The sequence below is a fragment of the Drosophila obscura genome, unplaced genomic scaffold, assembly GCF_018151105.1.
Source record: "Drosophila obscura isolate BZ-5 IFL unplaced genomic scaffold, ASM1815110v1 contig_84, whole genome shotgun sequence".
In the NCBI taxonomy this organism is placed as follows: domain Eukaryota; kingdom Metazoa; phylum Arthropoda; class Insecta; order Diptera; family Drosophilidae; genus Drosophila; species Drosophila obscura.
The window spans coordinates 635,378-659,278 of record NW_024542877.1 but is presented as its reverse complement, the minus strand read 5'-3'; the positions used below and the strand labels follow the sequence as shown (position 1 = coordinate 659,278).

Below are 23,901 nucleotides of genomic sequence, written 5' to 3'. Positions count from 1 at the left end.
AAAAACCGCATCGAAAAATCTTGCTTAGTTTAAGAGTTATTAATTAATATCCGAAAAATTGGAATTTTCCCCATAGTGCACTGTTCCATTATTGGCATTTGTGTTTTTGTTTGGGAGTATTGGTGAGTTACCTGCCGTAAGCTGACTTTGGGCATCGCTGCCATATTTCCTTTAATTTATGTTAAATTTGTTGTTCCAAGCTGCTTTGAAATATTAATATTGCATTTTTCTTGGATTGAGATGTTTTTTTCCAATTGTTAATTTTGTCGTTAAATTTCTTATTTATATAAATCTGGATTAAATAAAAAAAAATTCAAAATAAAGCTGAAACATTTGTATAACTATATGTACATAACACTACTCGACAAAATCGAACTTTTTTTTCCTCAAGGATCCAAACCGACTTTTTCTGATAGATATGGGGATTTAAAATTTTTTAAAGAATTATGGTTTTTTTTCTATGGCAGAACTTTTTTTTGAAGAATTTTTGAAGTCTGGTATTTTTTTTTTAAGCTTTTTTCAGAGGTAGCGCTTGTTTTTTTCACATAGCTCTAGTATCTTACGTCTGGTTGTAAAGAACTTTGCTATTTTGAAAAGATAATTAAAACAGCTATAAGTTAAGCCCAAACACTTTGTGATTACAGCTTACCGTCTGGGAAATATAAAGCATTGAAATGCAAAAATGATGATTTTTTTAACGAAATTTTGACTTTAAAAATTCAGGAAAAGTCGAAAAAAAACATCTTGGTCCCATTTTTTTGTGTATAGGTGCGTTAATTTGGCGTCGTTTAAGGTATCGCTCTTTAAAATTTATGGAGAGACTTTGAGCTAAAATTCGTTAACTAAACCTAAAATATGGAAAAATGAACAAAAAATACCTTTTGGAAGGTTGCGAGCTCAACTGCCCATTGGGAATTGGGATCGCGATCAGATACCAAATGTACAACCCTTGTTCGTTTGCTTTGTTCCCAATTGGCAGTTGGGCCCGCCGCCTTCAAAAAGGTATTTTTTCCATATTTTAGGTTTGGTTAACGAATTTTAGCTCCAAAGTCTCTCCATAGATTTTAAGGAGCGATACCTTAAACGATGCCAAATTAACGCACCTATACAGAAAAAATAGAGGACACAAGATATAATTTTTTTTCGACTTTTCCTGAATTTTCAAAGTCAAAATTTCGTAAGAAATACCGCACAAAAATCATAATTTTTGCATTTCAATGCTTTATATTTCCAAGACGGTAAGCTGTAATCACAAAGTGTTTTAATTATCTTTTTAAAAATAGCAAAGTTCTTTACAACCAGACGTAAGATACTAGAGCTATGTGAAAAAAACAAGCGCTACCTCTGAAAAAAGCTTAAAAAAAAATACCAGTTTTCAAAAATTCTTCAAAAAAAAGTTCTGCCATAGAAAAAAAAAATATATCATCAAACCATTTCTAAGCCCCAAATCTTTAAGAAAAAGTTCGTTTTGTTCCTTGAGGAAAAATCGTGTTGACTAGTGTAATACTCAAATGATCTGCAGATGATAGTACAATATGTTGTTGAGCAACAAATAGGAACATAAATACTTCCTGTTTAGAAGCTTTTGTTACCCCCTTAGAAAATATAGATGGATTCATAGCACATTTGCGAAGTCAGTAATTTAGTTCCGGTCAGAGCATAGAACACATATAGAGCACATCTTCCTCAGCTGCGCCCCTTTCGTTGTATGAACTGGCACATCTATATACTGTATGGTTAGTGGCTACGTGTAGCAAGAACAGCACGGCAAACCAGAGCATATACATTTTTCTCGCTCGCTCCTATCACGCAATTGTACGTTTTCTTGCAGCTGCAGCCGACCGCTTGTGTACAGCAATCAGGGCTGCCGACTTTGCTTTTTTCCGTCAAATCTGGCTATTTTGAATGAAAAAATTTGGTAATTGCGGGAAAGTGGAAATTCTTAATGTTTTAAGAAATGTTTGCATGGATGACACAAACGAGTTTACAGTTTACGGCAGCTGTTGCAAAATCACAGCCAAGCTACGTGATATACGCGCCCATGTATACACAAAAGCGCACACAAGTGCAATAAGTGGCGTCAAACAAAAAACAAAACAGACTTTGTCAGATTACCTCTCCAGCGATATATAAAAATACTGTTACAATAATGTCAAATATCACCTCTTAAAGCAATTTTTGGTAAAATCAATATAGCTTCTTTTTTTTTTCTTCAAGCTAGAAACAGCTTTTTTCTTATGAAAATTTGGCAGCACTGAGAGCAATTCTGCTTGCATACGTGTGTGTGTGTGCGTAACGAAAAAGGTATAAATACGGCAGTCCTCAGCACGGAAGCATCATTTCAATTTTTTCTCCGTGGGGAACACATCTTACAAGCTATCGTCTACTACATATTTAAAAACATTGTTGAACATTTAAAAATACTGTGTCACACATGTGTGGCTTATATATTCTTAATGATTGCTATTTTTTATTGGTTGGTTTTCCTGCCTCTTAACAATGCATATTGAGAAAAAAAATTTAATTATCATTGATTCGAAGAGTCATTCGTATGGATTTATCAAAAGGACAAGAAATGAGGTCTTGTCCTCCTCGTTCATGAATTCCTGGACTTGCTGATATGCATGTTTTTGGATGTGGAGGTAGCTTCAGCCATCGTGTCCGTGCCTCGGAATTTCTTCTCAGATCGTGTACGATATTTGTTGGTTGCGCACAGTGTATAACGACGATTTGCCGATTGCTCGTTTTTTAATCACTCCTCTAATGCGGATATGAAGGTGGAGCTTTCAACATTTTCTCCTGGCTCCGAGGTGTTCTCGCAGCCTGGGCGCACTTGTTGGTGTGCACACATAGAGCCATAAAATATGCTTAGTCGTGCCTGTTCGTGTCGCCCAGTACATTTTCAGCTTCGAAGCCACGACCAAAGCTGATCAGCTCTTTAGGCTCCTCCTTCTTTTCCCATCTGAATTCACGCAAAAGTTCAGGGCTTAAATATATTTTTTTTTTTTAACTGATGGAATTTTTTCTATTTTGCCGAGTTTACACGGAAAGTGCAATTCCGTATTACAATAAGAGCCTATGTTTGACCAGCTCTTTGGACTTCTTTCCGCATGCATTACTCATTTCACTTAATACGAAAAAAATAAAATAAAAAGGTGTGGCCGTTAGGCGCCTTTGAGTCAAAAAAGTGTTTTATCTTTGCGATCATATTAAGAGGACTAAGCGGTGGCAATTTATTGTGTGATCTTCTGCGGTTACGGAGACATATATCAATCTTCCCGTATTAGCGACTCGTATAAGCCGGTGGACAGATCTTTCTGGAAAAATTTCCAGCGGAAGTATGGGAACATCAAAACAACCTTTGATGCGGTTTCCATTCTACTATATTAATGGATATCAAATAAAACTTTTAGAAAAGTTGTCCAGCGCAGGGGGAGGTGAGTTTGCACGGAAAGTGCAATTCCGTACTACAATAAGAATAAAAGAGCCTTCTTTTGACTAACTGTATGGACTCGTTTCCGCATGCAGTGCTTGAAATTGAGCTTGCTTAACAATGCATATTGAGAAAAAAATATGTTATTGTCATTGATTCGAAGAGTCATTCGTAGGGATTGGATGTAGTACATCAGCCTTCGTTCCGTGGCTCGGAAATTCTTCTCTGATCGTTTTCGACCTGTACGTACGGTAGTTTTTATTTTATTTTTTTTTATTTGACTTAGCGTAAACCAAATTTTTAGCTCTTTTTTAAACAAATTTAAGTCTGACTATTATTTCAATTGGGCACTCGCCTACTAGCCTACTGCCTTGCAATTCCCATCCTCCGACCATGGCAGCAGCCCGATCTGCTGCGGCTGCGCCCTATCCGGCACCTGCTTCACATCCACCCGCTGGCCAGCCAAAGAGAAATTTTCTGCCTCGCGTCGCAGGACTCAGCCGCCGAGGTCAGACGCCACTGCACTATGGAGAAAATTCCAATTTTTCGGATATTAATTAATAACTCTTAAACTAAGCAAGATTTTTCGATGCGGTTTTTTGATTAATGTTATGTACACCCTTAGAAACATTATTGGAAAAAGTAGGAATGTTACCGCCCACAAATTAAAAAAAAAAATTATTTTTTTTAATAATATTAAAAATTGGAATATCTTTATTAATATTTATTGACTATAATACTCCTTTATACATAAAAATAAAGTTTTACTTTTGGAAAAACTTCATTTTGATGAAATTCAGGAGCTAAAGAAACAATAATTTAATATTAATAGAAATTTTTTTAGTTTTTTTTTAATTCATCTTCGAAATCCTCAAAAGTTTTATATGGGCCTTCAATTTCACATAATAAGAGGATTTAAAAATTGATGGGAAGGGCAAGGCCTTTATGCTTGCTGCTTGAATCAACAAAGAGACATTGCTCTTGAGTTTTTGATACAGCTGCTGCTTGTTTTTTTAGCTCCTAACCCTTTAACAAGTAAGCCAACTTTGGATGACCAATTTGTCGATTATTGTTCTTATTTGAGTCGCTTTTGTATAATTTTGTTGTGCTCATTAACCAATTTTAATGATTTTTTCAAAATATTTTTTGTTTCGCATGCATTTTTTCCATTTGGCATTCAAGTTTCGGCACACAATTTGACTTTTACTCTTTAAATATAGCACATGTTTTAAAACATGAAGGTTTTTATTAAATCTCTTCTTAAAAAGCTCCAGAATCGAATTGCATTTGCCATTTTCCTTGCGCCATGCATCAAACAGCTGCGCGTTTGAAAACTCGAAGTCCGCTGCAAAAAATTAATTTGCGCAGATAGTGCGCAAAAGTGTGCATTTAGACAAACTGCCTTTAAATCAAAATTATTAGCTCTACGACATACAATTAGACGTACACTTGTCAACCCTAATACTATTTTTATATGTCTCCACGAACTTGAAATATATTTCCAAGAAATGTGCTTTGAGAACGTTTCCTACTTTTACAAAATATTAATAGAACACGCACAACTACAAAGTATTAGTACAACCATTACATAGTTAAAACCCGTGTGATTGCTATCCTTTTTAAATTTCACAAAAAGAATGTTTCGCGTTTGAATAGTGGCATTTTGAAAATAGGCTGCAAAAATATTGCAGCAACAGCTGACTTTAACAGCTGTTAGACTTAACAGTGCTATGCTATATAATATTTTTGGTATTGGACTTTATAGTTTGAAGTTTTCTTAATATGTTACCAAAAAAAAACAATCAATTTTAATACTTTGAGAAAATGACTAAATACCCGAAAATGGGAATTTTCCCCATAGTGCACTGGCTCGGCCAGTGCCCAACAAGAAGGCATTACCTCATCCTCAAGAATCGCCGAGTGCGGCGGTGCCGGGCAGCGCCAGTCCCAGCACCAGTAGCAATGGGGAGACCGGCGAACTGGTCGCTCAGATCGGTCAGGCACATGGCCAGCGCAGGGGAGGTGAGTTTGCACGGAAAGTGCAATTCCGTACTACAATAAGAATAAAAGAGCCTTCTTTTGACTAACTGTATGGACTCGTTTCCGCATGCAGTGCTTGAAATTGAGCTTGCTTAACAATGCATATTGAGAAAAAAAATATGTTATTATCATTGATTCGAAGAGTCATTCGTAGGGATTGGATGTAGTACATCAGCCTTCGTTCCGTGGCTCGGAAATTCTTCTCTGATCGTTTTCGACCTGTACGTACGGTAGTTTTTATTTTATTTTTTTTTATTTGACTTAGCGTAAACCAAATTTTTAGCTCTTTTTTAAACAAATTTAAGTCTGACTATTATTTCAATTGGGCACTCGCCTACTAGCCTACTGCCTTGCAATTCCCATCCTCCGACCATGGCAGCAGCCCGATCTGCTGCGGCTGCGCCCTATCCGGCACCTGCTTCACATCCACCCGCTGGCCAGCCAAAGAGAAATTTTCTGCCTCGCGTCGCAGGACTCAGCCGCCGAGGTCAGACGCCACTGCACTATGGGGAAAATTCCAATTTTTCGGATATTAATTAATAACTCTTAAACTAAGCAAGATTTTTCGATGCGGTTTTTTGATTAATGTTATGTACACCCTTAGAAACATTATTGGAAAAAGTAGGAATGTTACCGCCCACAAATTAAAAAAAAAAATTATTTTTTTTAATAATATTAAAAATTGGAATATCTTTATTAATATTTATTGACTATAATACTCCTTTATACATAAAAATAAAGTTTTACTTTTGGAAAAACTTCATTTTGATGAAATTCAGGAGCTAAAGAAACAATAATTTAATATTAATAGAAATTTTTTTAGTTTTTTTTTAATTCATCTTCGAAATCCTCAAAAGTTTTATATGGGCCTTCAATTTCACATAATAAGAGGATTTAAAAATTGATGGGAAGGGCAAGGCCTTTATGCTTGCTGCTTGAATCAACAAAGAGACATTGCTCTTGAGTTTTTGATACAGCTGCTGCTTGTTTTTTTAGCTCCTAACCCTTTAACAAGTAAGCCAACTTTGGATGACCAATTTGTCGATTATTGTTCTTATTTGAGTCGCTTTTGTATAATTTTGTTGTGCTCATTAACCAATTTTAATGATTTTTTCAAAATATTTTTTGTTTCGCATGCATTTTTTCCATTTGGCATTCAAGTTTCGGCACACAATTTGACTTTTACTCTTTAAATATAGCACATGTTTTAAAACATGAAGGTTTTTATTAAATCTCTTCTTAAAAAGCTCCAGAATCGAATTGCATTTGCCATTTTCCTTGCGCCATGCATCAAACAGCTGCGCGTTTGAAAACTCGAAGTCCGCTGCAAAAAATTAATTTGCGCAGATAGTGCGCAAAAGTGTGCATTTAGACAAACTGCCTTTAAATCAAAATTATTAGCTCTACGACATACAATTAGACGTACACTTGTCAACCCTAATACTATTTTTATATGTCTCCACGAACTTGAAATATATTTCCAAGAAATGTGCTTTGAGAACGTTTCCTACTTTTACAAAATATTAATAGAACACGCACAACTACAAAGTATTAGTACAACCATTACATAGTTAAAACCCGTGTGATTGCTATCCTTTTTAAATTTCACAAAAAGAATGTTTCGCGTTTGAATAGTGGCATTTTGAAAATAGGCTGCAAAAATATTGCAGCAACAGCTGACTTTAACAGCTGTTAGACTTAACAGTGCTATGCTATATAATATTTTTGGTATTGGACTTTATAGTTTGAAGTTTTCTTAATATGTTACCAAAAAAAAAACAATCAATTTTAATACTTTGAGAAAATGACTAAATACCCGAAAAATGGGAATTTTCCCCATAGTGCACTGGCTCGGCCAGTGCCCAACAAGAAGGCATTACCTCATCCTCAAGAATCGCCGAGTGCGGCGGTGCTGGGCAGCGCCAGTCCCAGCACCAGTAGCAATGGGGAGACCGGCGAACTGGTCGCTCAGATCGGTCAGGCACATGGCCAGCGCAGGGGGAGGTGAGTTTGCACGGAAAGTGCAATTCCGTACTACAATAAGAATAAAAGAGCCTTCTTTTGACTAACTGTATGGACTCGTTTCCGCATGCAGTGCTTGAAATTGAGCTTGCTTAACAATGCATATTGAGAAAAAAAATATGTTATTGTCATTGATTCGAAGAGTCATTCGTAGGGATTGGATGTAGTACATCAGCCTTCGTTCCGTGGCTCGGAAATTCTTCTCTGATCGTTTTCGACCTGTACGTACGGTAGTTTTTATTTTATTTTTTTTTATTTGACTTAGCGTAAACCAAATTTTTAGCTCTTTTTTAAACAAATTTAAGTCTGACTATTATTTCAATTGGGCACTCGCCTACTAGCCTACTGCCTTGCAATTCCCATCCTCCGACCATGGCAGCAGCCCGATCTGCTGCGGCTGCGCCCTATCCGGCACCTGCTTCACATCCACCCGCTGGCCAGCCAAAGAGAAATTTTCTGCCTCGCGTCGCAGGACTCAGCCGCCGAGGTCAGACGCCACTGCACTATGGGGAAAATTCCAATTTTTCGGATATTAATTAATAACTCTTAAACTAAGCAAGATTTTTCGATGCGGTTTTTTGATTAATGTTATGTACACCCTTAGAAACATTATTGGAAAAAGTAGGAATGTTACCGCCCACAAATTAAAAAAAAAAATTATTTTTTTTAATAATATTAAAAATTGGAATATCTTTATTAATATTTATTGACTATAATACTCCTTTATACATAAAAATAAAGTTTTACTTTTGGAAAAACTTCATTTTGATGAAATTCAGGAGCTAAAGAAACAATAATTTAATATTAATAGAAATTTTTTTAGTTTTTTTTTAATTCATCTTCGAAATCCTCAAAAGTTTTATATGGGCCTTCAATTTCACATAATAAGAGGATTTAAAATTGATGGGAAGGGCAAGGCCTTTATGCTTGCTGCTTGAATCAACAAAGAGACATTGCTCTTGAGTTTTTGATACAGCTGCTGCTTGTTTTTTTAGCTCCTAACCCTTTAACAAGTAAGCCAACTTTGGATGACCAATTTGTCGATTATTGTTCTTATTTGAGTCGCTTTTGTATAATTTTGTTGTGCTCATTAACCAATTTTAATGATTTTTTCAAAATATATGTTTTGTTTCGCATGCATTTTTTCCATTTGGCATTCAAGTTTCGGCACACAATTTGACTTTTACTCTTTAAATATAGCACATGTTTTAAAACATGAAGGTTTTTATTAAATCTCTTCTTAAAAAGCTCCAGAATCGAATTGCATTTGCCATTTTCCTTGCGCCATGCATCAAACAGCTGCGCGTTTGAAAACTCGAAGTCCGCTGCAAAAAATTAATTTGCGCAGATAGTGCGCAAAAGTGTGCATTTAGACAAACTGCCTTTAAATCAAAATTATTAGCTCTACGACATACAATTAGACGTACACTTGTCAACCCTAATACTATTTTTATATGTCTCCACGAACTTGAAATATATTTCCAAGAAATGTGCTTTGAGAACGTTTCCTACTTTTACAAAATATTAATAGAACACGCACAACTACAAAGTATTAGTACAACCATTACATAGTTAAAACCCGTGTGATTGCTATCCTTTTTAAATTTCACAAAAAGAATGTTTCGCGTTTGAATAGTGGCATTTTGAAAATAGGCTGCAAAAATATTGCAGCAACAGCTGACTTTAACAGCTGTTAGACTTAACAGTGCTATGCTATATAATATTTTTGGTATTGGACTTTATAGTTTGAAGTTTTCTTAATATGTTACCAAAAAAAAAACAATCAATTTTAATACTTTGAGAAAATGACTAAATACCCGAAAAATGGGAATTTTCCCCATAGTGCAGTGCAAACTCGAAGAAAAGACAACAACAAAATCATAACAAAAATCGGGTTAACACCAATCAGAGAAGAGACAAAACCTTTTTTTGCTGGACGGATCGCATACACACAAAGATGTTTGCATGTGTTGGGCTTTCGGTATGCTGGTACACAGCACAAACTGTGTATGCATACAAGAATTGGTTTCCTATGCTGATGGCAATTACATAAACAAAAGGGCTCGGAGGACAATGGGCCTGGGCATCGCTGAAATATGGTATACAAAAGTCCATTCGCATAGAAGAAACTTGGTTGACCAGAAACAATGACGTCACATTTAGTCAACATTTACGTTTAATGCTTTGGCCGTTTTTGTATGAACCTTATTATGTAAACAATCCAATGAAAAAGAGTTCTGAAAATTAGTCAATCCTGAACAAAATTTATTGAGAAATTGGATAAAATTATTTTTTTAGGGCTGAGAGGGCCAACTAGCTAGTAATATTAAACGGAATATCAAAATCGAGGAATATCAACGTCTCGTCGTGTCCGTCAGTATATTTACGGTATATTTTGATATGGGCATGGTATATTTGGGTATAATTATGTGGGTCAGGCGGTATATTTTATTGATAAATCTTGTTGGTCTGTCTGTCCTTCGGAAACTAGAGCTGTCAAACAATTGATAGTTAAGCCATCGATAGTTTTGAATGTTTTGAAAAAAAAAACAATCGATACTATCGTAATAGTATCGGGCCCAAATAATTATTAAAAAACCATTGATACCTTTTAGGAACTTGTCCATTGTAAAAATTAGATGCCACCTGTCGATTTGTTTACAAATTTGTCTTCGTATTTTTGAGCAGCCAATCCAAACATATCAAAAGCGCAACAACTGTAGCTTGATACTATCATGATAGTCGCAAAACCGTCGATGGTAGCGGATAGCAGCAAAACATCGATACTATCGATAGTGCCCTCGATGATCTATCCTCTATCTTAGGGACTATAACTAAAAATTTAGCCAAGTGAAACTCGATGGCCATTTTCCGCTAACGCATATAAAAAAAAAAAGATGCATAAAGCATAAAGCTGTACAAGAAATTTGTTTATTGGGACAAATCGTAGGCATTGGCAAGGGCCCGGAAGTGTATGTGCGCGTTTTTCTTTTGTATCACAGTAATTGCTTGGTAAAACAACAGAGAATTTCACTGTAACGCGAAAAGAAAAATCAACAATATAATATTCATTTAACATATAAAACAAAACACTACCAATACAGCGAAGTAAAAATCAATAATTAGAGCTCGTTCCAAAGCCAGAAAGGTATGCAGTAGCAACAAGAACAAAATAATCGGAACACAAAAAAAAAAAAAAACACAAAAGTACCTATCTGTATGTGTGTACACGAATACGTACGTAAATCTGTATGTGTGCGCTAATATATTAGGAATATGTATGCAAATATATCAGCAAAGTAAAGCAATGAAAAACTTAAATTAACAAAACTCTTGGGGCTCCAAATGGGGGGCCTCCTATTATTTTTTTGTGAGTTGAGTGGAAAAACTTGAAACCAAACAAATCATAGATGGACAGAGTCGGGTAATTGCACATATGTACCCGGCACACACAAAACACAGAAAAGTCGCAACTGTGTGTGTGTTTCGTGCACGCGCATACATCATACATACATATGTACATACATGTATGGATTTATGTAGCTGTGTCTGTTTGTGTGCGTTTTATCCATACGGTGTCCCGTTCTACCATAAAATCAGTACCGTATATCGCGTAACTGGATGATGCCTACGATATGCCTTTTGTCACCATAAGAAGAGAGGGTAGAGCGCAGAGTGGAGAGCAGCCACCACAGCCACTCTATTTTGCCTCTTTGGTGCATTCAATTCATTCTCTTGGCCCTTGCGATTACGTATGTAGTTACCGTATAGTGTGGTGTGGTGTGTGCGTGTGTGTTTGTATATTTCTGCATGACGGAAAACGCATGCGACGTAATCCAATGGCCACATTACGTCCAAAACGGCCAAACGATGGTGAGGAGGGTGGAAAAGAAGGTTCCGTTTTCTGCCGCCTATGTAAATATTTTCTTTGCGGCTGCTGCTGTTTCTGCATTTTGCAAAAAGTTTGTCTTCATCTTTTCGTACCAAGTACATACATACATATGTACATATTGTACCTACATACATAGTTATGTGTCAAATGATTCCATTAGCTATTTAGGGCATAATGTTTGGCCAGAAAATATACATACATACATATATGTCAATTGAATTTTTCGAGTCGGTTTTTCCACCAGATTGTGCAAACAAATACATACATACAAATGAACATATGTGTACATGTCTGATTGAAAGGTAGAATTATCTAATACGCAAAGAGTACAACAAAAAAGAAAGAAAAAAAACCAAAATACAATAGAATGCGCTTTTTGCCGAGCGAGAGCGGTCGTCGTCGAGCGGCTCGACACGGGTCGTCCGCATTGCGGTTCCAATTCTCTCAATGGGAATGGGGTGTTGTTTGAAAATCGATGCTTAAATGAAACAACAAAATATACAATAGAAATATATACGGCATATATACATACATATATATACATATGTACATACGTGTGTATACGTTACAATTTACATTGATTAATGTTAATAATAATTCAAAACATTTGGATAACTCAAAAAGTTTTGTTATTTGTATTATTATAACCGAAATCAAACAGTAAAGAGTAGTTTATTGTGTTTCCTCATTAAAAAACTAACAAATAAGAGAAATTATAGATCAAACAACAGAATACCATACATAAATATGTAAATACAACATATATTGTTGGATTACTTGGGAGTTCTGGTTGTGTAGATCATTAACTATTATATTATATGTAAGTTGATATTATAATCAATTTTGGACCATAAGATAATGTAATATAATGTTTCACTAATGTTGCTCAAATCTGTTAATGGCTAATTACAGCTTTATCAAATTAAAGTGGTGGAGAGAGGGAAAGAGTATTTGTTTGAGTAGGTGTTCCATAAGTATTCAATACATATTAGAGATTCTTTCAACGTTTTTTTTTTTGCAGTTTATTGAATATTGATTTGGTGTTTCTACATTATTGTGTTAATGACCTGACCTGACCATTGGTACATACATCGTCATATTTTTAAATTAAAATATATACTACCCCTGTGTACTCTCTCTGTCGAGTATCGGGCGGGGTATATAATCACCATAAAACAAAAAAAAGAAAACAAAAAAAACAAGAGCACAACAACTTACACCAAAGATACTTACATTTCAAGTACCGTGAAATTCGAATACCCAAAAGTCATGTTAAACAGCGCAAATAACAATTCTCTCCAGCATGTAAGTAGACAAAAACAAAACAAAACAAAATTCATTTACTATTTATGATTTATTTATCTATCAGAATTTGTTATTATTGTTGCGTGTATGTGCATGTATTTGTTAATGCATGATCTATAACTATAGTTAAATGTTGTATTTTATTATTTGAATGAGTGAAGTGAACTTTGAGCTATGTACATATGTGCGTATGTCTATGGTTTATGGTTAATGTGTAGTAGTACTATGTGAATGTGTAGAAGGTAAATTACATTTAGTAATTTTTGTACACATCATTTAGTAAATAGATCATTTTGGAATATACCTGTCTTTAATTATAGGAATTATAATTATGTTATTATTGGGAACTAATGATAATAATCCGTGTTTGAATTGGCTTCAGCAGAAAAAATGATGATAGTCCTTGTATTTATCGTTGCCGTCGACTGTGTTCACCTTTGCTATATGCTTCGCCTTGTCAATTGTATTCTTTTTCGACTTTCTTAATACCCTACACCAATATAAAATTTTATTTTGGTGCTTTCCCACACGACGAAAGAGATGAAATTCTTAATTCTTAGGGGGTTTTTTTTTTCTCACAGTAAAATATGATGTAGTCATTTGTTTAAATGCACATTTAATTATTTATAGTAAAAAAGCAATAGCGCAAACAGAAGCAATGCAACTTACAATGTATGGGCGGGCGGCATTCCAACTCAGACTGTTACACCCACGATAGCAAAGTTTTTAAACACATCAAATAAGCATTTTTCGATTCTATAAGACCGGTGATATCAGCCAAAACAGTTGGTCCTTTAAATGTTTATTATTACCTATTAAAATCATTCTAATTTAGTAGATAATCAAATTCAGTTGGTCGGAAAAAGGTCATCAAATGTTAAACTGATTTATAAGGTCGATTCGTCTTCACTTTCTTGTTATGCTTTGGGAAACTTTAGTTTACAATAAATGTTTCAACTTATTTGATTCTAATTATTAGATTTTTATCATTCTGCGGCTGCACTTTTGCACTCACACGTCCCATCCGACAATTTAGACACACGACGCGACGCACAGGTGCAGCTTGTAGCATTCATTGTTATATAAATATGCTGCTGCTGCTGCAATTTGAATTTGAAATGGTATTTTTTTTAGTGGGACCCTCAAGGCTTATGGCTTATAGCTTATGCCTTTTGTTTCTTTTTATTTTTTGTTCAATTGTTCTTCAATTTATCAAGAGAACTAGCATAGTTTGCACAGATTCTTGCATTCTAACGTTGCTGTTGCACCTATGTGCATCTTAAATGTTATTATTTTTGTATCCTCTTAAATTTGTTTCCCTTTTTACCTCTTACCTGGACTGTGCATGACTTCTGACCTTGCTGTTCCCTTACCTTTTTCTGCTGCATGCTTAAATCATGTAGAAATAAAAAATATTTGGAAAAGTCGGGACTACTAGGACTCTCCCTTTTTTAAAAGCCCTCAAAAATTGGTATGTTTTATCGTCCATATATTTATATATTTAGTTACTTGATATCCCCCTATAATAAACATCACCAGAAGTAGGCCGCACAATTTCTCTAAACTCCCAACCAAAATAAATAGTACATATAGCATTTGGGCAGATTTGAAAGTGTATTTCCAGTACTAATGGATGGTGTTAATATATGTACGTACACATTTATTTATTTGCCAGCACTTTGCCCGTTGATTACTGCAAATTTTGATACGCAAATGCAACTCATGCATTTCTGAGTTCTTGCGCGCAGCTGCTGCTGCAATAACCGCTCCAACGGCATCCAAATTTTGCTGCTGCCTGATGCCTGCTGCCTGGGACTGGGGCTGGGGCTGGGCCTGGGCCTCTTAGGGCCTCCCCCCGTTCTGTTCCTGACGTTTGGGACTTCATTAAAAAGAAATTCGAATCGAAACGTGTGTGTTGCGGTGCACTCTGCAAAGTTTTTATCAACACCAAAAGATCAGATTTTGCCGACAGGCGGTACGGTACGGTTGTACTTATATCAGAAAGAGAGAGAAATAGCGTAAAAGCAAGGTTAATTTTCATTCCAACGAACATGGCATACGCTTTTTAAAGTACCTTCAAAAATGTTATATGCATTAATTTAATTTAATTTTAATTTAATTTGATGTCAGGAATTATCTAGCTTGGGTTCTTAATGTACGTAATGTACAGGTTATATGAATATTATCTGTAATATTATAAACTACGGTGTATTTTGTTGTCAGGTACTTCGTTCCGAAATGTAAGAATGAAAAAAATAAAAGGACTTTCATATAGCAGTAGCTGCTATTACCCCGCTGCTCTATAGGGTATGCAAATATCTATCTTCTCGGAAAATGAAAAGCTAGCCAGCCGCGCAAATTATCTTTATTCGTACAAACCATGTGTCTACTTGTGAACATATGTATATACATATGTATGTACAAATGTATGTACATGTTTGTAATTTTTTTTTTTTTTTTAATAATTTCTTTTGCTTCTATAAAATTAGCTGCGGTTTGCTTTTGTCGTTGTCAGTTAAATGTCAGTGCTTAGCTGGGCAACTCGGAAATCGTCAGTCGCTTAGTTTTTCGTGCCCTGCTTGTGTCTAGTCTCTCTCGTGTCGCTTCGCATTTTGTTAGAAGTTTCGTCGTTACCTAGGAGAAAACTATAATGTATCCAGCGTATTATAAGCCAGAGCGTGCCGCGTGCTATAAGTCGTGTCATCATGCCGTGCGTTTGGCCAGATCTTCATCGATATTGTATCAGCGACAGCAGTTTTATTCTTCATCGGCATCGTCCTGTTTTACAGGCAAAAAGTACTCGCGTGTGCTCTTTAAGCGGCGTACAATGCTGCCACTTTATCCCTACGGTGTAAGTCAAAGTTTTGTGATTGAAAGCAAAGGAAACGTGGAGTCCTAAAAGGGGTCGAGTCGGGTCGGGTCGGGTCTGGTCACCCTTTGATGGACATCTACATGCCAGCAATGGGGTTAATAGGGTCGTTACGTCCATCCATCCATCAACTATCAAATTAAAAAAAAAAAAAATCAATCACTTACAGGGGACGGGGGTGTTGGAGGAATCAAAATGTAAATTACTTGAGTAAATTCTTCAGATTCAGATTCAGCCAGATTTAGAAATGGCTATAAATTTACAAAACATTTTTGTGGCGCTCCTATATAACATATAACATAACATATGTATTTACATGTCGTCCTAACTCTGTTCTAACTGTCTATTAATATATAATATTGATGTTGTTGTGCGTAATCATTTGACTAAACCATAAGTTGATGTGTGTGTGTATGTTTGTTACATTCCATTAATCCTTTAACCAAAATAACCTTAAAACTTTGTGTGCGTTTTGTGACGGTCTGACAAAATACAAGTAAACATTGCAATGGCAATTTTTATTTGAATACTTCCAGTAAATGGGACAAGGTTATTTTCCATTAAATAATTGTTCGATTTATGGAATCGCAGAAAAGCACACATACAATACGATTTGTCTGTCTTTAAAGGATATTTGAATGTTTAATTGTTGTACTTAACTTAAATTCTAACCAAATTCGATGAAAAAAACAATTGCAACTATTTAGTAAAATATTTAATGTCATTTTGTATTTCAATTCTGATGTTTCTGACTGACTTGTCCACAGCCGGTGGCTAACTCTTCCGAAAACACCATGAATGGCTATAACCGAAAGGCGCCGCAAAAACGGCGGTATGAAATGCCAAAATATGCTGGTAGGTCCATAATATAATAATATACATATAATATAATAATATTAAAAAATGTATGCTAAATCCTTTATCGTTTTGTCATACAGTACCACCAAAGAAGAAAACATGCAAGGAGCGGATACCACAGCCGAAGAATACAGTGGCAATGCTAAATGAGTTAAGAAATGGACTGATTTACAAATTGGAGTCACAGACTGGTCCGGTGCACGCACCTTTATTTACGATATCCGTCGAGGTAAGATATACATAGATATAGATAAACGTTTACAGATATACACATACATATGTGTGTACAGTCAAACTAATAATAGTGCTCGAAAGTCAGATGTTCAAAGAGCCATTGGTTTTCCGTATGGTAACTTCGATTCTCAGTGCTTTTTCTGCGAGTGTACAATGACAATATAATTTACAATCGATTGTTGTATTTACTTGTTGTTTACTCGACCAATACAACAAAAAACATACCCATTTATTGCTATGCCAAAGTATAAGTATTACATTTGTATTCCACAAAATAACGAAAAAAAAAAAACATTTATCCCATACTCGATCGACTTCCACATACGCTGGAATGGGCGGTACAATTTCCTGTGTGTGTGTATCATTTCACGCGATTTGTGGTTCAATAAGAAATCTATACAGACATTGGGGGAGTAAAAGGTCACAGCCAGAGAGCCATAAAAAAAGTGCATGATAAATAAACGTTAAGACGGTCGTCGGCAAATGCAAATGATATTTGTAATGGTCGTAAACGTATGGTATGCACCCGTAAATAATGTTGTTTTTACTTAGGCGAATCGCAAATAAAATAGAGCAACCATAATACAAATCTACATATTATGTATACCCAATAAATATTTTTTGTCTGTCTATATTCGTTTGTTTTTTATATATATATATTAACAGGTCGATGGTCAGAAATATATGGGCCAGGGACGCAGTAAAAAAGTAGCGCGTATCGAAGCAGCAGCCACAGCACTTCGAAGCTTTATTCAGTTTAAGGACGGTGCCGTATTATCGCCATTGAAGCCATCCGGCAATTTGGACTTTACCAGCGATGAGCATCTTGAAAATGGTATTGAAAATGTTGCCAATGATAAATTGGTCGAATACATACAGAAGATGATATTGATGTTGACCGAAAAGAAACCCAACCTTACCTCGCTTGAACAATCCACGTTGCGTCTTCAAACGTTTTGCATGAGTCAGAGCAAGTATTAGTAAAATTCAGTTTTTTTTTCGTTCTTCTTGTAACCTTTTTCGTTTCTTTTTTCCTTCATTTTTTTTCTTTATTTCATATTGGTTTGTTATTATTTTGTTATTGTGGCTGGACCTGTCTGTACACACACAGATCCAGATAAATTCAAAAGTATGTATACATTTTATGTATGCACAAATATTTGACATTTGACATTTGCTATTTTTTGTTTAGTTGTTTGTATGTTATCCATTAAAAAAAAATACAGATTAGAGCAGTTGCTGAAGCGACTAATACATAAAACTATGAAAAACTGGTCCGCTTCAATGTACTCTATACTCTATGTAGGAATTCTTGCTGTACCCATTTTGTTTTTCTGTGCACTCCATCTACACTTTTGTACTCATTTATATGTATTAATATTATTATGAGAAAATACATACATATGTACATACATATGTATATGTTATAAAATCCTAACACTTACCCTATGTGCATATATGAAACGAATCCAAACGGGACACTACAATAACCGGTACTCAATCAGTATATATGTATGTAATTTTATGATTTATGTAATAATATATATATATATATATATAGATTCTTTCAATATTCTTGCTGTACGAACCAACGCCACGGCGCCACTGGAAGAGAAAGAGCGCGTCGAGTAGCAGGGGAACGTTTTTTTTTCTGCATTTTGTCGTGCTATATTAATGATCCGATTTAAACGTATTTCTGCAATTTCAAGTAGACATGAGATCATGCATTTTTTTGCATTCCCAAAATTGTGGATCCACACACAGTCTGCACACAAAATTCGGTTGCTCTGGTGGAGTCTCTGATCAAGAATATACACATTTTTTTAAGGGATTATTCCTGGCTGTTATTGCCCTGAGTACCGGCATATAAGAACAACACTTCTGTTACATATTTGTCAGATGATGAGTGCATTTAATTTCATTATTTCCTTTTGTTCAATTTAATGTGTATTAGTTTTTTTTCCCCGCATATGTTTTTTGTTTTTTTGTGTATGGTTGGAGACACCACTGTGTAAACGCGTGTGTAATAAGCATAGATGGCTAAGTTAGGGTTTATTTTCTATACTGGGACAAAACAATCAAATATTTCTACTAACTGCCATTTCATATTGCACAGATGTCAGTAAGAGCGCCATTACCGTCGATGGGCAAAAGAAGGTGCCGGATAAGGGTCCCGTCATGCTGCTCTATGAACTGTTCAATGACGTTAATTTTGAATGCATTAATATTGACAGTGCCCAAAACAACTGTCGCTTCAAAATGACCGTAACCATTAACGAAAAGAAATTCGATGGCACCGGTATGTTGAAAATTACATTTACACATCTCTATGAAAAAAAACTCTCTAATGCATGGATTTCTTTTGTAGGTCCATCGAAAAAGTTGGCCAAGAATGCCGCGGCCAAGGCAGCGCTCGCCTCATTGTGCAACATCTCTTACAGCCCGATGGTGGTGCCACAAAAGAATGTGCCGCTTCCAATTGATGATAAGTCCTCGTCCATGGAGTTGCCGCAGATACATGCAGATGCGATTGGCAGACTGGTATTGGAAAAGTTTATGGAGGTTATTAAGGGCCAGGAGGCATACTCTCGTCGAAAGGTATTGGCGGGCATTGTTATGACTGAGAACATGAATTTTTTTGAAGCCAAAGTAAGTCGAAAGCTAATTTGATACAACATTATTTACATGATCAAACATATTAAACAATAATTCTATTCTATTCCAAATCAGGTAATATCCGTTTCAACAGGCACAAAATGTGTCAGCGGCGAGCATATGAGCGTCAATGGTGCCGTTCTAAACGATTCTCATGCTGAAATAGTATCTAGGCGTTGTCTACTAAAGTTCTTGTACGCACAGCTGGATCTTCAGTGCAATCAGGGTATAATTATTTAATTGTATATATCAGTATCAGGGAATTTCGCTCACTCACTAATGAGTACCTACCTAACAATAGAACTTAAGCTTGAAAATGTTTTTTTAAGTATGTACGTTATGCATATGTATCACTCAAAATGTATAGCCAAACCAGTCAATGAAGTTTGCTGGCTCAATTTCAAATAGCGGATGCATAGCTGAGTCCTACATTCATTCTGTAGCCCCTTCACGACTCTTAGCCGGCTTTGCGAGTGGACATGTTTTAGAAAGGGACGAAATTTGTACAACAAAAATACTTCGATTTGACATAGAATAAGTTATCCCATGAATAACTTACGTATGTGTATATATTTACCCCTCAAACAAATTTGGAACTTTCTTTTGTTTCAACAAAGTACTTCACGCTCAAATATTTATGGCTGGCACCTAACAATTTCTATTCGCATTTGCATACAAATTGTTAAGCAAATTGAAAAAAAAAAAATCAAAAACAAAAAATCCATTTCTGATTTTGTTATTGTTCAGTTTCTGCGATATCATTTTGTTTTATGCTTCAGTACCCCCGTTTTGGTGATACACATTCGGATATTCGGATAAAACAAACGCAGCAGCAGGATCCTCCCCTCCCCCTGTTCAAAAACCACTTGGGGGATTTTCTAATAGGAAAGTTATTCAAAGAATATATACATAAATATATGTGTGTATAGGGTATTAAGATACGTCTATTTTGTCCATGGATCTTGTGATATTTTTTTTTGATTAGTTTTAGGAGGTACTTAAGGATTTTAGAAGTATTAAAAAATATATATATATTTGTGTGACATTATTTCCATATAGAATATAATTTCATGCATATACACTTGTGTATTGGTACAAAATAACATGATTATTCCGATACTTCAGTGTATATCTATTACAATAGTAATAACAATATGCTATCCATTTTTGTATTTGCTGAAAATAGGGGAAATGATGATATTCCCTTAGGAACTTTTACAAATCTAAAATCGTTTTTACTTTTATTTATATTTAATTATTCAACTCTTATTCAATTTTCTCTTAATTTTAGCCACAGCATATCAGTCGATTTTCGTGAGGAATACTGATGGGCAATACCCTTATAAACTAAAATCCGGGGTACATTTCCATTTGTATATAAATACAGCACCTTGTGGGGATGCACGGATATTTAGTCCTCACGAAAACGACACAGGTGTTGATAAACATCCAAATAGGTTGGTACAAAAGATCTTTCTAAATACTCTTGCTACTGTTATCATATCTTATGCATTATGGATTATGCACAATAATGCATAATAGCAAAAAAAAAAAAAAAAAACAAAAAATTGACATGTTAAAAGTATACTAAAAACAAATTGAAAGAGAAAGTAGAACCAAAATAATTAATGTATGTATGTTATGAATAACTTAATCATTATTTGTTGGCTAAAATTGACTGAAAAAAATACAGTTAAAACGGAACGATAACTCTACATTTGTATGCATATATACAGTCGAGCTTTTCTAAGATAAACCCAACCCAAAAGCAAAACCAAACCAAATTGAAGTTCAAGTCTCAGTGTAATCTGTACAAGGAATGCAGTAAATAATAAGTAAATATGTATACAAATATTTAGCTTAGTGTCTTTATAAGTTGAATCTTTGTTGTAGGTTGGTTTCCGTCAGAAAAGTTCGACTCTATATACATATACAAACTTTATACAACTATATACAATACATGTGTATGGAATATATTGCCAATCTGAACAGAAGCATGATTGTATAGACCCAATTTTTTAATATGTAGGTACTATTTAGGGTATTTCCTTTGTACTATTCTACTGTGTACAAACATTGGTCCGAGATCATCCAAAATCAAATGAAAAATATAATACATATTTAACATTTATCAGCTAAGATACTGAACACTATAAAATATATATTTTCCTGTCGGCTTTTTATGCTGTCTGTCTGTGGTGGCATTAGTATTCAGACTTTCTTTGTTGTTATTTCGTTTTTTTTTTTTTTCATAATTTTAATGTCAGTTGTAACTTAACTACTCTAGCTACAGCGGATACTTTAATAAACCTATGCCATCCTTTATTATTTTTGTTTGGAGATCTGTAAACAGAAATGTCCATCATGCCCAGCCACATTGTACGATAAACCCAAAAAACAAATAATAACAAATAACTCAATAACCTCAGACCATATTTTGTTCGCAGTATAATGTTGCCATGTTTTGAAATACGCTTAAACAAAAAAAAAAAATTGTATTTTATTTATATTTTTCGTGTCAATTTTTACATTTTACTATGCTGCCATTTGTTCACCTGTGTTTATGTGGCTTAAATCATTGCAACGTAACGTCCTTGATATCATCCTTGAATCTAAACAAAACCAAACCAAACCAAAAAACAGAAAAGCTCGTGGTCAATTGCGTACGAAAATCGAGTCTGGCGAAGGTACAATACCCGTTAAAAGTAGCGATGGCATACAAACCTGGGATGGTGTACTACAGGTGAGCACAACTATCTACATATATATTGTGTTGAGTGTATTTCAAAATAACATAACATCCATTGCCATATAATATACAGGGTCAACGATTGCTTACAATGTCATGCTCGGATAAAATTGCACGTTGGAACATTGTGGGTATACAAGGTTCCTTATTGTCTTCCATAATTGAACCAGTGTACCTGCATTCCATTGTATTGGGGAGTCTGCTGCATCCCGAGCATATGTATCGTGCGGTGTGTGGACGAATAGAAAAGTCTATCCAGGGCTTGCCGCCGCCATACCATTTAAATAAGCCACGACTGGCATTGGTCACGTCGGCTGAGCCGCGCAATCAGGCCAAGGCACCAAATTTTGGTATCAATTGGACCATCGGAGATGGTGAATTGGAGGTGGTCAATTCGCTGACTGGCCGAACAATTGGTGGTCAAGTATCGCGAATCACCAAGCAGGCGTTTTTTGATAAATATGGATTTTTAATGAAAAACTTACCAGGTATTTTGAACCGCAGTGTAACCACGACTACGGCCAGACAAAAGCCAACGTCAAGGATTATCAGGTACGCATCGATTGGATAGGATATGAATTTTTTTTGTATAAATATATAAACATCATCTTTTTTTTTTTTTTTGCAGACGGCTAAACTAGAATTGTTTAGCGCCTTCAAGCGGGAGGATCTTGGCAGCTGGCTAAAGAAACCCATAGAACAAGATGAGTTCGTTTTTACCGAATGACTGCATTCAGCGATACTATATATGTTAAAAAAAGACAAAAGCAACGGCAAGCAATTAATAGAATTAGATCAAATAGCTTTAAAGACAAATTGTAATAAGGATACAAGTTTTGTGCAAAAACAGCGAAACAAATTTCATCTTGATGAGATAGCAAATGAAAATGAAGAGACCTGCCAACAATGTGTCCCAAAATAAGTAACGGCAAGCACGAGAATGCTAATGCTCGAAATATGATAACGGACCCTAACGACGGCTCTAGAATATTTATAGAATAGAATGTAGTCTTTATGCTGGAACTGAGTAAAGGAGTATTATGGCGTTTTTTTTAAATCAATTCCTTTTATAATCAACACACACCCACATACACTTTTTCTCACCAACAATTTGAACCTCTCTCTCTCGTTGCATTCTATGCAACCCTCCCTCCCCCACTCACATAAAAGCTTCTCGGCTATACAAACAACACACTGTTAAAATATGAAATTTGAAGCAGTTAAATTATTATTTTAATATATATCAATTTTTTTTTTTATTCATATTTTAAATGGAAATATGGAGAAAAAACATATTGTTACAAACAAACAAAGAAACAACGCGAAAATAACAATAAACTATACATGGATCTAGAAATGAATCTGTTTATGATTAAGTATAAATGGGTAATGTATGTTGTAAAGTAATGTTACAACGACATAAACGAATACAATTAATGAAATTAATTAATAATAAAACCTTCAGTAGCCTTTAGGGAGAAACAGAAGCCTCATTTCCACGTATCTTACTTCAGATCGATCATCCACTAACTAAACTTTCATCAATTTTTGCAAATGGAAAACATAATACATTTTGGGTTAAACAAACAAAAACAATAATAGAATTTCAACGACGAACAAACAATTTATCCCAAGTTTATTTAAAGTTTATTCAAAGTTTGTGTAGATTTTTTTATAGTTAAAAAAAAATAGTTTGAAATACTTATCTTATGAATATGAATTAAGAAAGTAATGGAATAGATGATTGGTTAACAGTTTTACAAAAAAATATATTTAAAAGACACTTCTTTCTGTATTATTGTATAGTAAGCATAAAGCTATTAATCTCATTGTTTTCAACCATG

At 35.0% G+C, this 23,901-nt stretch overlaps 1 protein-coding gene across 1 annotated transcript; it reads left to right on the top strand.

The window, feature by feature from the left end:
* Positions 1-12,474: 12,474 nt before the first annotated feature.
* Positions 12,475-23,322, top strand: LOC111077388 (double-stranded RNA-specific editase Adar). Its single transcript, XM_041595830.1, is given in 12 exon segments — positions 12,475-12,692; positions 16,329-16,416; positions 16,500-16,648; positions 17,320-17,623; positions 18,770-18,952; positions 19,022-19,302; positions 19,384-19,534; positions 20,600-20,765; positions 21,952-22,051; positions 22,131-22,566; positions 22,569-22,609; positions 22,686-23,322. Coding segments are annotated over 12 exon segments (2,034 nt in total). The 5' UTR covers positions 12,475-12,656; the 3' UTR covers positions 22,785-23,322.
* The last annotated feature ends 579 nt before the right edge of the window (positions 23,323-23,901 follow it).